This window comes from Narcine bancroftii, chromosome 2, assembly GCF_036971445.1.
Source record: "Narcine bancroftii isolate sNarBan1 chromosome 2, sNarBan1.hap1, whole genome shotgun sequence".
NCBI classification, from domain to species: Eukaryota; Metazoa; Chordata; class Chondrichthyes; order Torpediniformes; family Narcinidae; genus Narcine; species Narcine bancroftii.
The window spans coordinates 286,883,604-286,900,201 of NC_091470.1; the positions used below are offsets into that span (position 1 = coordinate 286,883,604).

General features: G+C 42.5%; 2 protein-coding genes and 1 long non-coding RNA gene across 6 annotated transcripts in view; 2 read left to right on the forward strand and 1 right to left on the reverse strand.

The window, feature by feature from the left end:
- The window catches only part of terf1 (telomeric repeat binding factor (NIMA-interacting) 1), a 45,011-nt gene extending 30,484 nt beyond the window's left edge, over positions 1 to 14,527 (reverse strand). For 2 of the 4 annotated variants that reach the window (XM_069921233.1, XM_069921232.1), the window contains exon 1: positions 14,252 to 14,522. In XM_069921233.1, the coding sequence (XP_069777334.1) occupies positions 14,252 to 14,426 (175 nt within the window). In that variant the 5' untranslated portion in view covers positions 14,427 to 14,522. Of the gene's footprint in view, positions 1 to 14,251 lie in introns of all 4 variants that reach the window. The other 2 variants (XM_069921234.1, XM_069921235.1) reach the window with 2 other exon arrangements.
- LOC138755375 (endogenous retrovirus group 3 member 1 Env polyprotein-like) lies at positions 5,982 to 13,773 on the forward strand. The gene is made up of 2 exons (XM_069921231.1): positions 5,982 to 6,595; positions 11,230 to 13,773. The coding sequence occupies exon 2, from the start codon at positions 11,541 to 11,543 to the stop codon at positions 13,242 to 13,244; it is 1,704 nt and encodes a 567-aa protein (XP_069777332.1). The 5' UTR covers positions 5,982 to 6,595; positions 11,230 to 11,540; the 3' UTR covers positions 13,245 to 13,773.
- A 43-nt stretch (positions 14,528 to 14,570) lies between the features above and the next one.
- LOC138755377 (uncharacterized) overlaps positions 14,571 to 16,598 on the forward strand; it is a 57,527-nt gene continuing 55,499 nt past the window's right edge. Inside the window, exon 1 of the long non-coding RNA XR_011352234.1 lies at positions 14,571 to 14,666. This is a non-coding gene — a long non-coding RNA (uncharacterized lncRNA). The remainder of the gene's footprint in view (positions 14,667 to 16,598) is intronic.

A 16,598-nucleotide genomic window follows, 5' to 3' on the forward strand; every position in this document is an offset into this window, starting at 1 on the left:
ATGAAAATTGCATTAGCAGTTGCAAGAAAATGTATAGCAGTGACATGGAAATCAGATTCCCATTTTAGAATGGAAAGATGGCATGCAGAAGTACATAATTGTATTTCTCTTGAGAACCTTATATACAAGAAATAAATATGATTTTTTTCTGAAAATCTGGTGCTCATATTTACATAAAGTAGGTATAAATTTATTAGAGCTTTCCCTGAACCTCATGAAATCTTCCTAACTCCTTGGGTTAAATAAAGGATGATATTGAAGAAAAAGTTATTTAAATGGTGATATTTGGGTAAATAGGTTTGTTTGTTCTTTTTTCTAACATCTCTATCTTTGTTTCATTCTTTTTCTTTTCTCTTCTTTTTTCCTGTTTCTTTTATTTTGGGGATTATTATTATGCGGGGGTGGTTAGCATGTATATATAATTAATTTGTATATATGATTGAACTGGTTGACCGTTTTGAGTTTTGTGTGCCCGATGGAGATGTGGGGGGGCTGGTAGTCATGGTGGGGAGCTGGCTGATGGAGGACCTCAGTTTTCTTCAGGCTGACTTCCAGGCCAAACATTTTGGCAGTTTCCGCAAAGCAGGACGTCAAGCGCTGAAGAGCTGGCTCTGAATGGGCAACTAAAGCGGCATCATCTGCAAAGAGTAGTTCACGGACAAGTTTCTCTTGTGTCTTGGTGTGAGCTTGCAGGCGCCTCAGATTGAAGAGACTGCCATCCGTGCGGTACCGGATGTAAACAGCGTCTTCATTGTTGGGGTCTTTCATGGCTTGGTTCAGCATCATGCTGAAGAAGATTGAAAAGAGGGTTGGTGCGAGAACACAGCCTTGCTTCACGCCGTTGTTAATGGAGAAGGGTTCAGAGAGCTCATTGCTGTATCTGACCCGACCTTGTTGGTTTTCGTGCAGTTGGATAATCATGTTGAGGAACTTTGGGGGACATCCGATGCGCTCTAGTATTTGCCAAAGCCCTTTCCTGCTCACGGTGTCGAAGGCTTTGGTGAGGTCAACAAAGGTGATGTAGAGTCCTTTGTTTACCTATCTCGGCTGCACCATTTCATCAGATGCAAGGATCGACAATGAGATAGACAACAGACTCGCCAAGGCAAATAGCGCCTTTGGAAGACTACACAAAAGAGTCTGGAAAAACAACCAACTGAAAAACCTCACAAAGATAAGCGTATACAGAGCCGTTGTCATACCCACACTCCTGTTCGGCTCCGAATCATGGGTCCTCTACCAGCACCACCTACGGCTCCTAGAACGCTTCCACCAGCGTTGTCTCCGCTCCATCCTCAACATCCATTGGAGCGCTTTCATCCCTAACGTCGAAGTACTCGAGATGGCAGAGGTCGACAGCATCGAGTCCACGCTGCTGAAGATCCAGCTGCGCTGGATGGGTCACGTCTCCAGAATGGAGGACCATCGCCTTCCCAAGATCGTGTTATATGGCAGCTCTCCACTGGCCACTGTGACAGAGGTGCACCAAAGAAAAGGTACAAGGACTGCCTAAAGAAATCTCTTGGTGCCTGCCACATTGACCACCGCCAGTGGGCTGATAACGCCTCAAACCGTGCATCTTGGCGCCTCACAGTTTGGCGGGCAGCAACCTCCTTCGAAGAAGACCGCAGAGCCCACCTCACTGACAAAAGGCAAAGGAGGAAAAACCCAACACCCAACCCCAACCAACCAATTTTCCCCTGCAACCGCTGCAACCGTGTCTGCCTGTCCCGCATCGGACTTGTCAGCCACAAACGAGCCTGCAGCTGACGTGGACTTTTTACCCCCTCCATAAATCTTCGTCCGCGAAGCCAAGCCAAAGATATATGATTGACATTTTCAGTATTTGGATACATACATTTTTAAATAAAATATTTAAAAAATATGAGAAGCCACGAGTTTCATGGATTATGCATTCAAGAAAACAGTCACCTTGTAATTCTGGAGGTCGGGGAAACATGGTTGACAACTCGGCAGACTACAAATAAACTACAGAAATCACTTCAGCTTATGAATTTACTAAATACAGAAATAGCAGTAGGGGAACTCTGTTATTCCAAAATGTAAATGGGGTAAAATTCTAATTCAGGTAAGAGGATTTTTTTTTAAATACTAAATGTGTGCATATTATTCTTATTAACTAAAAAATTAGGAAGTCAACTGAGAAATTATGTTCTCCTACTGTTGAAACAGTTCTAAGGAACAAAGCAAGATCAAAGCTGAAAAGACCTAATTGGAAAAGAGCCAATATTAGCAATTTGAAATATGATCTAGCATAGAAAGGTTGGATACAAGGAAAGCTAAGATGACTTCAAATAAGCCCTGAGAAGCACTATGCTGAAGGAATTCAGCTGGTCTTTTCAGAATCTATAGGAGACAAAAATATATCACTGATGTTTCAGAAAAGGCAGAATCAGGATACAAGTGCTCCTCAACTTACGATGGGGTTACATTCTGGCAAACCCATTGCAAGTTGAAAAAAATCAAGTCGAAAAAGAATACTGCATCTACTATTTTTTTATAATTACATTTTGAATCCCTTTATTCCACACTGAAAAAAAAAACATTAATGTACACATCTGAAAGCACATTGGGCAGGAAAAATGGTTGAAGCATTGAACTAAAATAAATTGCTGGATGTTAAGGATGGTGGGGATGCTAAAGCGTATATCACAAGTGCGGGAACAGATTGGAATTTGAAATTGAAAGTACGGATTTGAACTATCGTAACTTTGAAAAATCGTAAGTTGTACCATCGTTGGCATAGGTGCACCTGTACATCAACAGTCTCAGAATTGAAATAATGGGGGAGGAATCCATACCAATAAAAATGGTGTTAATTGGATGTGATAAGGGACTAGATAGAATTTATCATGCCTGCGTGAAAAGAGACACATGGAATGAGAGAATGGAGAGATGACAGGGAAGCAGGGGGTGGGGGTTTAAACGAAAGCCAGAGAAGTCGATATTAATGCCATACGGTTGGAGGGTGCCCAGTTGGAAGATGAGTTGTTGTTCCTCCAATTTACAGGTGGCCTCCAAAGCCAGAGGAGGTTCATCAAGCTGATTCCAGAGATTAGGGTGTTATCATATGAGGAGAGGTTGTGTTGTCTGGGACAGTACTCACCGAAATTTAGAAGAATGAGAGGGGATCCTATAGAAACATAAAATTATGAAAGAGGTAGAGGTACGCAAATTGTTTCCCCTATAACTAGGGGACATAGCCTCAAGATTCAGTATAGTGGATTTAAAATGGAGACAAGGAGGAACTGCTTTTCCCAAAGGGTTGTGAATCTATGGAACTCACTGCCCATTGAAGCAGTGGAAGCTACCTCAAGGTTGTATAGATTTTTACATAGTAGGGGAATTAAGGGATATGCATAAATACCCTATCATCAGATCAGCCATGATCTTATGAATGCCAGAACAGGCTCGACAGGCTGGATGGCTGCTTTCTGCTCCTATTTCTTATGTTCTTATGTGGAGAGACTGGAGAACCAGAGTTAGTTCACAGCAGAAATCAATTTAAAGTATCTGAGAGGCATAATGGATAAACTATTTTCCCTACTAAAATGGGCATGTAATTAACTCAAATTTAAAATAATTGGCATAAAAATTAGAAAAATACCTTCAAATAAAGGTTTATTAATATCTGAAACATTCCTCCCAAAAGGCAATTGAACTCAAGCTTTAAAAAATGTGCAACTTGCAAGCCCATGTTTCACATAGTTCAACAAAAGTGACAGTCCTGCATAATTAACAAATACTCTAGATCAGAAAGATGGACAACATCTGTTATTCATCTTCAATGGATAAACCTATAGGCAAATGCAAGGAAATATTCAAGAACATATTTGTGATGATCCAAAATTAGCATGTATTGGAAGGGAACATGCTAGTTATGAATCATGCAGTTGGGAAAAAAACGCTAGACATGGCAGCAGTAGTGGTGACAGTAGTAAATGTGACTCATAACTCCAGGGAAGTTTCAGATCTGATTTCCAGGGCTATTTGGGTGGAATTTTCACCTTTTCTGTGATTGTAGATACATGCTAGTTGTTACTTTAATTGGTCAATGTAAATTATCCATAAGAAAGGTTGCAGGTGGAAGAATGGTGGTAAGACTAGGAGGACTCGTTGAGCATACAACAGAAAATAGATTACAGAGAAATGTGGGGGAATAGGATTGAGGGCAAATAAACAATTAGCTGGGTGATCCCAGCAGGCCTTGTAGTTTCAGTGGGGGTAAGGAAATGTTGATGTTTGGGTCGAAATCCTACATCAAGATTGATGGCAGAGAGGCAATATATCACTTTATGCTAGGCATCTCCTAGAAGGGCATTGGTGAACCAGAGAGGGGGTGAAGGATGATGAACAGATGGTGAGGGTGCAATTGGGAGATTAGTAACAGATAGGTGCCAAAGAGAATGAAAACAATAAAAAGGGGTGGATAGAGGAAGATGAGCCATAGAAGGGTGACAATAGAGAAAGTTGGTTGAGGTGATTGGCAGGAATGGAAGCTGCCAGTGATGAAACCTGATGAGTAATGAATGTGATAATGGGGACCATAAGGGGATAGGGGCAGAGGGAAAAAGGTGGGGAGGGGGAATAAAATGGGTGAGGGGCTGGGAATGGGGACAAAAAAAAGGAGGCAACAACTTGGATTCCCATCATCGGCAGTTTTGCCTTTTGCTTCGCCTGAAATTTTTTAGATGGCAGGAAGTAAGGGATTTTCCTTTCTAGATTTGCAGCAAGTGCTATATACTTCTCTTGATTCCAGCAATGCTAATTTATTTCCCCTCACTCTACTGCCCTCATGTACATTTCTCTGGATAGATTAGTTGTGATTGTTTATGGCACACCTCTGGGATCAAGTAGAAATGATGAAGAAAATTATAATAAACCAATCTATATCATACATTCACAATTTTAGTCATACTATACTCACATAAGGTCAACCAATCAACCTGAGAAATAAATATGAACAGATCTTTTTCACATTTTAATTTAGATTTATAAACATCTGGCTTAAGGATTTTAGTCCACAATAGAGCATACATCTCAGATTTAAATCCTTTCTTACCCCCATCAGTAAGTAAGATTTCAAATTTAGATGGCCTATGTAACTGTAACGTATGCTCAAAATTATCCAACAATAGTGCATTGACTTAATAATAAGAAAACAAAGTATTTGAAGATATTTCATATTTCTCTTTCATTCTTTGAAACAAAATAAAATATCCAGCTTCTTAACAATCTTCCACCAATCTAATTCCTTTCTGTTCCCACAGTTTCAAAAGGTGATTATTAAATGCAAAAGGAAAAAACAAAGGAGTTTTAGTCAAAATTTTACCTTCAGTGCCTATAATTTAATTCTTCTTACTGCATAATTCTATTAAATGTTTCCACACTGGTAAATTATAACCCTGTAATAACTGAGAATTCCATTTATAAATAAACTGATCCACCCTGTTCTCATCAATCTGAGATCATTCTACTTGGACATGTGAGATGGTAAAACCATTTTGGAATAGATCTTTTAGAAGCTATATTCAAATTTAAAATTTCACTTGGTCCTATGGTATTTTTACTGGGTTATATTAAGAAATTGAGTTTGGAATTAATTTCAAATTGCTTTTTTTGAGATTGGCTTTAGCTGTGGCTAGAAAATGTTTGGCAATTACTTGGAAAAACGAGACCGATTTGAGTATTCAACAATGGCATTTGGAAATGAGATCTCATACAACTTACATAATAATTATTCCTTCTTTGTTAAAACTTGGATATGAAATATATGGGGTTGAATTTGCAGATCCCCCCCCCCCCCACAAATTTATGGTGTTGCCCCACACCATGGCAATAATTGAAGGTTGTTATGTTATTCGATCTCCTCTTCTTTCTTTTGGAGTAGTTTATGTGATATAGAGAATTTAGGTTAAAAAGACTTAAGTTTAAAATGTGATGATTAATCATAAACAGGGAAGCCAGAATGGACAGAGAGTTTACTAGCAGTCAAGGACAGAAGGAGCTGCTGAATATGTTTTTTTAAACCTATCTTTTCATGGTCATAGTGAGAGACATGCAGGAGACAAAGGATTGATAAGAAGTGTGAGAAACAGAATTCAGTGAATGTAGAGTTCACAGCGTACGTAACGAACGTGATAATTAATAATGCAGTTATACTTAGAATGTTTTTGTAATACTAACCAATTAAAACAGTATTAATAAGAAGGGGAAGGGCAAATAATAAAGGTATAAAAATCAATGCACTGTATGTATCGGGGCTTAACTGGTGAGAAACCAGTTGAGTCCAACTCTGCAGACTTGTAAATAAAGCTTGTCGTGTCATCAGTTTTAAAGAGACTCATGTGTGAGAAGTTTTATTTCTGACAAATGGGGGCTCGTCCGGGATCTACACTCCGGCCGTGAGGGGAGGCGAGAAGAGGGACATCGGAGGCGGTGCACCCCGCTGAGTTCAGCGGCTCCTAGTCCCTTGCTCGTCGCTTCGGGCGGCTTGAGCGAGTGGTATCCGGACAGGGTGACACGACAAGACGGAGAGGAGAAGGGTGACGGTTCAATCCCCGGGAAGACACCGGTAAGTGACGACTTACGATTGTGGTGTGGGGATTGGGTAACAGGTGTAACGGGATACACCTGTTTGGATAAAAACCTAACGGAATAGATTAAGTATAGATCTTTTGTCATTGTGTGAGAACCCTGTAGCGGGACTCTAGGATAGACCCCAGGGAAACCTCGGCGGTAACCGAAGGAGGGACAGCACCTCCGACGAAGTGCCGAGAAGAGAGGGGTCAACCCCAGGAAAACCTCAGCGGTAACCGAAGGAGGGACAGCACCTCCGACGAGGCGTCTGAGAGGAAGGGAGTAGGGTCCAGAGCGAGAGGGTCCTCAGCAACGATAAACAGATCTAGGTGGGAAAATGGGAGGATCAAAATCTAAGGGCTCGTCTGAAAATTCAGGACAATTCCTGGGAGTACCCCTTGACAGCCCTTTGGGGAGAATGTTTGAAAATTGGGATAGTAAAAGATATCGGGACAAAAACAAGAAAAAGATGGTCCAATATTGTCTCCTTTGGTCAAAACAACCTATTAAAGGTTCCTCGGTCTGGTGGCCGAAATTTGGATCTGATGAGGATTGGGTTAGACAAGCATTAAACATATATGTAAATTCGAGACCAAAGGTGAATCAAGAAGAGTCAGCATATGCATTTTGTTGGGTTCCCTGGCCAGGATCCTTAACAGAATGTTTTAAATTGAGAGTGGCAGGAGAAAAGAAATGGGAACATTATTTTCACCCCAGGAGAGGCAGATGATTCGACGGGCTGCCCTCCTCATGTGGGAATATGAACAACCTGGGGACCCTAGACCCCATGAACAAAAATATCCCTTAAATGAACCCAGGTGGGACAAACGAACACCCGAGGGATTGGTAAATATGAGACAATATAGAGAGTGGACAATTAAAGGGATACGGGAGGCTGTGCCAAAGGGTCACAATTTTACCAAGGCATTTGGGAACCACCAGGGGAAAGACGAGTCCCCTACTGATTTTTTGGAGAGGGTGAGAAAGAATGTCCAACAGTATGCTGGTGTGGACCCTAGTACACCAATGGGTGAACAGCTTATTCGAATTGAATTTGTTTCCAAATCATGGCAAGACATTAGAAAGAAACTAGAAAAGGAGGAGGACTGGAGTGAAAAACCCCTAAGTGAACTGTTAAAAAAGGCACAAAAAGTATATGTGCAGAGAGAAGAAGAAGATCAAAAGAAGGCGACAAAGGTTATGGTACAGACTATCCGACAGATGAATGCTGAATCCAGAGGGGAAAGAAAACAAAACCTTCCTCTAAACAATCCAAAATATCCAAGAGAGGGAAGACCCCGGAGGTTCGTTAAGTGCTATTACTGCAATGAGGAAGGACACTTTAAGAGGGAATGCCCCCGATACAAGAGGGAATTGCGTGCCCTCGAACTTATGGAAGAAGATTAGGGGTGTCAGGGGTTCCAAATGTTAGGGACCAAATATAAGAGGGAACCCCTGGTAAAACTAAAAATTGGTCCCAAGGGAGAAGAGGTGGTGTTTATGGTGGACACAGGAGCGGAACGAAGTAGTGTAATAACTGTGCCAATCGGAACTGAGCCTATAAAAAGTAATTTGACAATTTCTGGGATAGAAGGGGCTCCCAGAATGGTATCAATAATTCCCCAAGTAACAGTGAAACTGGAAGAAAGAGAAGGGGTACAAGACCTCTTGTTATTACCTTCGGCTGGATTTAACCTCCTAGGAAGGGACTTACAGGCTCTCCTAGGTTTGGGTGCTCTCCCTGTGGACGGAGAAGTGCGAGTCCACCTCTGCGCTTTAAAGGAAGAGGATGAACGGCAGATTGACGAGAGAGTCTGGTATAAGGAGGGAAATCGAGGAGGTCTGGACATCCCACCTTTACATGTCACATTAATACCAGGTCATCAGCCGGTAAGGAAACGTCAGTATCCTATTTCTTTGGAAGGGAGAAAAGGGCTACAGCCGATAATTGAGACTTTAATACGAGACGGACTATTAGAAGAATGCATGTCACCTTATAACACCCCTATACTCCCAGTAAAAAATCAGATGGATCCTATCGCCTAGTTCAGGATCTAAGAAGTTTGAATGCTATTGTTCAGACCCGCCACCCAGTGGTGCCTAATCCCTATACTATTATGAGTCGGATTCCCCCAGACCATGAGTGGTTTAGTGTTATCGACTTGAAGGATGCTTTCTGGACTTGTCCGTTAGAAGAGGAAAGTAGAGATATGTTTGCGTTTGAATGGGAAAATCCATGGACAAGTAGACGGAGACAGTTTCGGTGGACTGTATTGCCCCAAGGGTTCACTGAATCTCCAAACCTGTTTGGACAAATGCTAGAACAAATCCTGATGGACTATCCACAATCTGATGATTCCCAACTAATGCAGTATGTGGATGATTTACTATTATCAGGACCCAAAGAACAAGAAATGAGGAGAGAGACCATTAGACTCTTGAATTATCTGGGGAAAAAGGGTCTACGAGTGTCCAGAAACAAGTTACAGTTTGTTGAGAAAACTGTGATATATCTGGGACACCAGATAAGTAAAGGACAGAAACGGATTACCCCTGAACGAATTGCGGGAATCACTAGAATGCCTTTACCCCGTAATAAGAAGGAAATAAGACAATTCCTGGGACTCTTAGGATACTGTAGGTTATGGATAGAGGACTACTCAGCTTTGGTGAAGTTTATGTATGATAAACTGACAAATGAAAATGACTATCCATTGAAATGGACCCAGGAGGAGGAAGGATGGTTCGAGGACTTGAAACATCGCCTAACACGAGCCCCAGTGCTCACTCTGCCCTCTTTAAAACAGCCCTTCCAGCTATTTGTCACTCATAACCAAGGAACAGCTGTGGGAGTTTTAACACAGGAAAAAGGCGGTCAGCGACACCCAGTAGCTTTCCTTTCCAAAATGATGGACCCAGTGTCTCGCGGATGGCCGACGTGTATCCAGGGAGTAGCGGCTGCTGCTCTGTTGGTAGAGGAAGCACGTAAACTTACTTTTGGAGGAAAGATGACTGTGTACACCTCCCATTCTGTGAGTGTTTTATTAACACAAACTGCCCATCGATGGCTGACTGATTCTCGTATATTAAAGTATGAAACCATTTTAATGGTTGGAGAAGATTTACAGTTTGCAAAAATTAATAGCTGCAACCCAGCTCAGTTTTTATACGGCAGTGAAACAGAGAAAGAGGTGGAGCATGACTGTGTCGAGTTGACAGATCTTCAGACCAAGACCCGAGAAGACCTTTGCGATACTCCGCTGGGAGAAGGATATGAATTCTACATTGACGGCTCCGCCAGATGTGTTGACGGAATGAGAAGAAATGGGTATGCTATAATAGAAGGAAATACTTGGAAAGTAGTAGAATCCACGAGACTACCCGGAAGCTGGTCAGCACAATCCTGTGAACTATATGCCTTGCAGAGAGCCCTCAGAATACTGGCAAAGAAAATTGGAACGATTTACACAGATTCCAAATACGCATACGGGGTAGTGCATACCTTTGGTAAGATCTGGAAGGAGCGTGGTCTAATTACATCAAGAGGAAAGGAATTGGCACACGAACAGATGATTACTCTGACTCTAGAAGCCTTAACATTACCCCAAGAAATAGCAGTGGTCTACATACCAAGCCATCAAAGGGGAGATAACCCGACAGCAATTGGAAACAGACTGGCTGATGAAGAAGCCAAAAGAGCAGCCATGCAACAAGAAGTCCGTTTGCTGACTTTAATCCCAATAAGGCAAGGCATAAAGACAGCTCCCATTTTCACTGCTAAGGAAGAAAAGAACATGGATCAGCTGGGCGCAAGCCAATTACCTGATGGAACATGGAAAAAACCAGATGGAAGAACTGTTCTAAATAAAGAAATAACTCGCAACATTTTAAAACACCTGCATCAACAGAGCCACTGGGGCACTCAAGCCTTATGTGACACAGTGCTTCGAGAATATGTGTGTAAGGGAATCTACACCTTGGCCCAACAAGAGGTGCAAAATTGTTACCTATGCACAAAAATTAATAAGAAGATAATGAGGACAGGGACCATGGGAGGTCAACCATTAGCCATACGCCCTTTTCAACGTATCCAGATCGACTTCACAGAGTTACCTCAAGTTCAAAGATGGAAATATCTGTTGGTGATAATAGATCACTTTACCCGATGGGTAGAAGCCTTCCCAACAATAAATACTACAGCCTCTACAGTAGCTCGCCTCCTCCTAGAGCAGATAATCCCCAGATATGGTATAATGGATTCTATAGACTCAGACAGGGGTCCACATTTTTCTTCAAAAATCCAGCAATTGATTTGTGATGCATTACAGGTCTCTTGGAAATTACATACCCCTTGGCATCCACAAAGCTCAGGGAAGGTCGAACGTATGAATGGAACACTAAAAATCCAATTGACAAAGTTAATGGTGGAAACTAAAATGCCTTGAATAAAGTGTCTGCCCCTAGCCTTATTGAGAATTCGTACTGCCCCACGAAAAGATGTAGGGCTGTCCCCTTATGAAATGATGTTTGGGCTTCCCTTCTGGAGTACAGTTGAGGGGTGTCCCACCTTGGGGGAAGGGGATATATTTGTTAGGAACTATTTACAGGCACTGTCACGCTCTCTTACAGATTTACGAAAGAGAGGACTATTGGCACAAACACCGCCTCTAGACTTTTCTTTACACAAAGTGGAACCAGGAGACTGGATTCTTATCAAGACCTGGAAGACTGAAAAACTCCAGCCCCAGTGGGAAGGTCCATACCAAGTTCTCTTAACTACAGAAGCTGCAGGACGAACAAGAGAGAAGGGGTGGACACACGCATCCAGATTTAAGGGACCTGTAGAGGCGCCACAGGACCCTGATACGAACTCAGATTGGACTTGTATTCCTGGAGAAAAACCTCTTACCTTACGATTTCGCAAAAAGACTTAATTCACAATGTTATTGTTATGTTCTTTGATTTTTCTTAGTTTGCCTATGTCTTTATCAGGTGTGAAATGTAAGAAATGCAGAGATACAGTGGTCCTGTTTCAGGACCACATTTGGGGAAGAAAGGAAGGTAATTTCATTTCCCATACCTCAGTTCCTGAGAAATGCTGGGCAGAAAATACCACCCAACATCCATATACCCCTTGTGTGGAAAAAGAAGGAAATAATATGGGTCATTATATACAGATTCCTAATACCACTCCTTTCCCTCTTAACGGTTGGAAAGGTGACTCAAGCCCACCATGCCCTGATGGACTCTGGTTTTGCATACACCAACGTACTGTTCCAATGAGAAGTTACACTCCACACTCGAAATTGCCTGTCCCTTTAAGACAGCCGGACTTAGTTCGAGTCCATCCAAATAACCATGTAAGTTTCGGTAATGCAATTGGGGGAGAAAACCTTTTTGTAGATCTGGCAACTAAAATTGCAGGAACTTTTAATGTAACCAATTGTTGGGTCTGCGGGGGTCCACGGATGTCAGAACAATGGCCTTGGTGGGGAGAACCTCTCAATTCATTGACCATGATTTCCCGCATTTGGACAACTAACCGAACGAGATCAAGAGAAACCTGGTCTCTCTCTAATGTCCCCTCTGGTTTTTATTGTCTCTCACGAGCCGGCAAATACCCAGTAGGAGAAAGTCCCTGCAAGGCTGTATGGATTCGCATTTCGCCTGGTGTTTTCACTTGGTTTCCTAAACCTCAGACTTGGTTCTTATCTACTGTTTTTAAAACTAATTGCCTACCCCTGTCTAATAGCAGTATTCAGTTTTGGAATTGTACCACTTCCACCATCACAGGACCATACCAATCAAATCCTGTTCTTAAAAGAGTTTGGGAAAGGGGGTATGGAGTATCCCCAAATGGATTATTCTGGGTATGTGGTAATAAAGCTTATACTCGTCTTCCCTCACAGTGGAGTGGAACTTGTTTCCTAGGAATAATCCGCCCAGAATTTTTCCTTCTACCCCACGATCACGGTCATAAATTAGGCGTGAAGATCTTTGATACATTACATCGTGCACCCCGCTCTACCACGGTACATTTGGGAGAATGGAGAGATGATTGGCCTCCAGAGCGCATAATTCAATATTATGGTCCCGCTACATGGGCTCAAGATGGATCTTGGGGTTATCGTACTCCTATATATATGTTAAATCGTATAATTCGCTTACAAGCAGTGCTTGAAATTGTTACAAATCAAACAGCTATAGCCCTGCAATTACTTGCATCCCAGCAAGGTCAGATGCGCTCTGCTATATATCAGAACCGTCTAGCCCTAGACTATCTCCTAGCCACGAAAGGAGGTGTATGTAGCAAACTTAATTTGACTAACTGCTGCTTACAGATTGATGATAATGGAAAAGCTGTTCGTAAAATCGCTGATAATATTCGTACATTGTCCCATGTACCGGTTCAAACCTGGCATCCTTTCCCACAATTTAATTGGATGGACAAATGGTTTGGAGGAACCTGGTGGCGTACCTTCTTGTGGGTCATCGGAGGTATTTTATTCCTCCTACTTATTTTGCCCTGTATTATTCCCTGTCTACGCAGCCTGGTGATTTCCATGGTCGAACAAGCTATGCAACCAGGGGGGATGGGAGACCCTGTAAGACTTTTATTTCAGCGTGAGATTAATGTATCATAAAACATTTATCTTCCCTAGCTTAGAATCCCCATTCATATCTATACATATATTCAACACATTTTAAAGAGAGAAAGGGGTGGATTGTGATATAGAGAATTTAGGTTAAAAAGACTTAAGTTAAAATGTGATGATTAATCATAAACAGGGAAGCCAGAATGGACAGAGAGTTTACTAGCAGTCAAGGACAGAAGGAGCTGCTGAATATGTTTTTTTAAACCTATCTTTTCATGGTCATAGTGAGAGACATGCAGGAGACAAAGGATTGATAAGAAGTGTGAGAAACAGAATTCAGTGAATGTAGAGTTCACAGCGTACGTAACGAACGTGATAATTAATAATGCAGTTATACTTAGAATGTTTTTGTAATACTAACCAATTAAAACAGTATTAATAAGAAGGGGAAGGGCAAATAATAAAGGTATAAAAATCAATGCACTGTATGTATCGGGGCTTAACTGGTGAGAAACCAGTTGAGTCCAACTCTGCAGACTTGTAAATAAAGCTTGTCGTGTCATCAGTTTTAAAGAGACTCATGTGTGAGAAGTTTTATTTCTGACAGTTTAGAGGGGGGTTGGAAGGGTTATATGGGGTAAAATACTATGTATTTTTTCTATATATGATCAATAAATAAAATGTTCCCAAAAAATTAGCTGTGATTAAAAAGGATTTATTGTGCCTCCTTAGAGGGCATCGGGCTGATCATGATCTCCACCGATCCCAAATATTTATTCCCCTGTACTCTCCACCCTTGTGTTTAACTATGAGCTGGTTTTCTCCATTGTCCTCAGATTTAAGGGAGGTCTATAATATAATCTGTACGTGGGTTTCTGTTACGTCTGGCCAAGAAGAAATGCTAATGATTCTCTTCACCTGAGAGGGTTGTTTGGACCACGTGGAAAATGCCATAAAGGGCACAATAGTCACCAATCATCCAGGAAACTGGAGCCAGGTTAGAAATGAAGTAGGGCTGAAAATGACAAGGGGAAGGGGTGGGGGAGATGACTGACCATTCATGGCGTCCCTCATCACGCGGAACTCCTGAAACATGCCCGCTCCAAAGTAGCGAGACAAGCAGTAACACATGAAATCCACAATCCATCTGCTCGCCACCTCCTTCGCCTTATAAAAGTCGGTCCCGAGAGCCGTGCAGCCCAGCGGCCTTTTCCCACTGTTCGACTCCATTTTACCGCGTGCCACACTCAGGATCGTCCGTCCGTCCGTCGGTCGGTCGGTCGCCAACCGCGTGCAACTCTCAAAAGCGTCCGCCGGCCGTTTCTGCCAAAGCCACGATCAGGAGCTGCAGGGGAGAAAGGGGGAGGAGTTTATTTTTTTTCACCCAGAAGATGCCTTGGGTAGAAGTAAAGTGTAATTCCGTAGGTTTTTTTTTCCCCCCCAGGTTCCAGATATAAACACCATTACAAGGTAGGATCAAAGTTCATGTCATTTATGTGCAAATGCACCCCAATAAAATACCATTTCTGATCTGGTCATCTTCCCACAGCCTCATCTCATGGTTTCTCAACCCCGCATCACCTGGTTCTACCTCCTACCCAAAACCCCATTGTTTCTGCAAGTTCCAAGTTTATTATTATCATTTTAACTATATCAGTCTTTTTTTCTTTGGCTTAGCCTCGCGGACGAAGATTTATGGAGGGGTAATGTCCACGTCCACTGCAGGCTCGTTGGTGACTGACAAGTCCGATGCGGGGCAGGCAGACACGGTTGCAGCGATTGCCGGGGAAAATGGGTTGGTTGGTGTGAAAGATAATAGATTATATTATCTTTTATATACCACCGCCAGTGGGCTGATAACGCCTCAAACCGTGCATCTTGGCGCCTCACAGTTTGGCGGGCAGCAGCCTCCTTTGAAGAAGACCGCAGAGCCCACCTCACTGACAAAAGGCAAAGGAGGAAAAACCCAACACCCAACCCCAACCAACCAATTTTCCCTTGCAACCGCTGCAATCGTGTCTGCCTGTCCCGCATCGGACTGGTCAGCCACAAACGAGCCTGCAGCTGACGTGGACTTTTTACCCCCTCCATAAATCTTCGTCCGCGAAGCCAAGCCAAAGAAAAAAAAAAATATATAGATTATATATATATATATATATATATATAATAGATTATATATTATATATATATATATATAATATATAATAATGAGATAGACAACAGACTCGCCAAGGCAAATAGCGCCTTTGGAAGACTACACAAAAGAGTCTGGAAAAACAACCAACTGAAAAACCTCACAAAGATAAGCGTATACAGAGCCGTTGTCATACCCACACTCCTGTTCGGCTCCGAATCATGGGTCCTCTACCGGCACCACCTACGGCTCCTAGAACGCTTCCACCAGCGTTGTCTCCGCTCCATCCTCAACATCCATTGGAGCGCTCACACCCCTAACGTCGAGGTACTCGAGATGGCAGAGGTCGACAGCATCGAGTCCACGCTGCTGAAGATCCAGCTGCGCTGGATGGGTCACGTCTCCAGAATGGAGGACCATCGCCTTCCCAAGATCGTATTATATGGCGAGCTCTCCACTGGCCACCGTGACAGAGGTGCACCAAAGAAGAGGTACAAGGACTGCCTAAAGAAATCTCTTGGTGCCTGCCACATTGACCACCGCCAGTGGGCTGATAACGCCTCAAACCGTGCATCTTGGCGCCTCACAGTTTGGCGGGCAGCAGCCTCCTTTGAAGAAGACCGCAGAGCCCACCTCACTGACAAAAGGCAAAGGAGGAAAAACCCAACACCCAACCCCAACCAACCAATTTTCCCTTGCAACCGCTGCAATCGTGTCTGCCTGTCCCGCATCGGACTGGTCAGCCACAAACGAGCCTGCAGCTGACGTGGACTTTTTACCCCCTCCATAAATCTTCGTCCGCGAAGCCAAGCCAAAGAAAAGAAGAAGAAGATATATATATATATATATATGTATATATATATATATATATGTATATATATATATATATATGTATATATATATATATATATATATAAAGTTAGTGTGAACAAAGAATAATAGACTAGACTAGAGGAAGTTAAGTAAGTGCTGCTGAATAGGGATGGGATGAATTCCGAAAAGAGTGTGAGCAAGTACAATAGAAGAAAGGTCTTATAGTGATAGAAATAATTAGCAAGTTCTGCAGTAAGTCCTGGGGGTTGAGATGTGTGAATAAGGATAAAGGCAGGTTCATGAATAAGGACAATGACATGATGGGACCCAGACAAGATACCCCATGGTCTTCCAAGTTTACAGAAACTGCACATAGGCAGACAAAGAATTACCAAATGTCAAACCAATCCAGGAGGCAGAAGAATGTTAAGGGGGGTAGGTATCTACACTGAAAC

Coding starts and splice junctions, on each gene's coding strand:
- LOC138755375 (XM_069921231.1), top strand. CDS start 11,541: ATGTTATTGTTATGTTCTTTGATTTTTCTTAGTTTGCCTATGTCTTTA.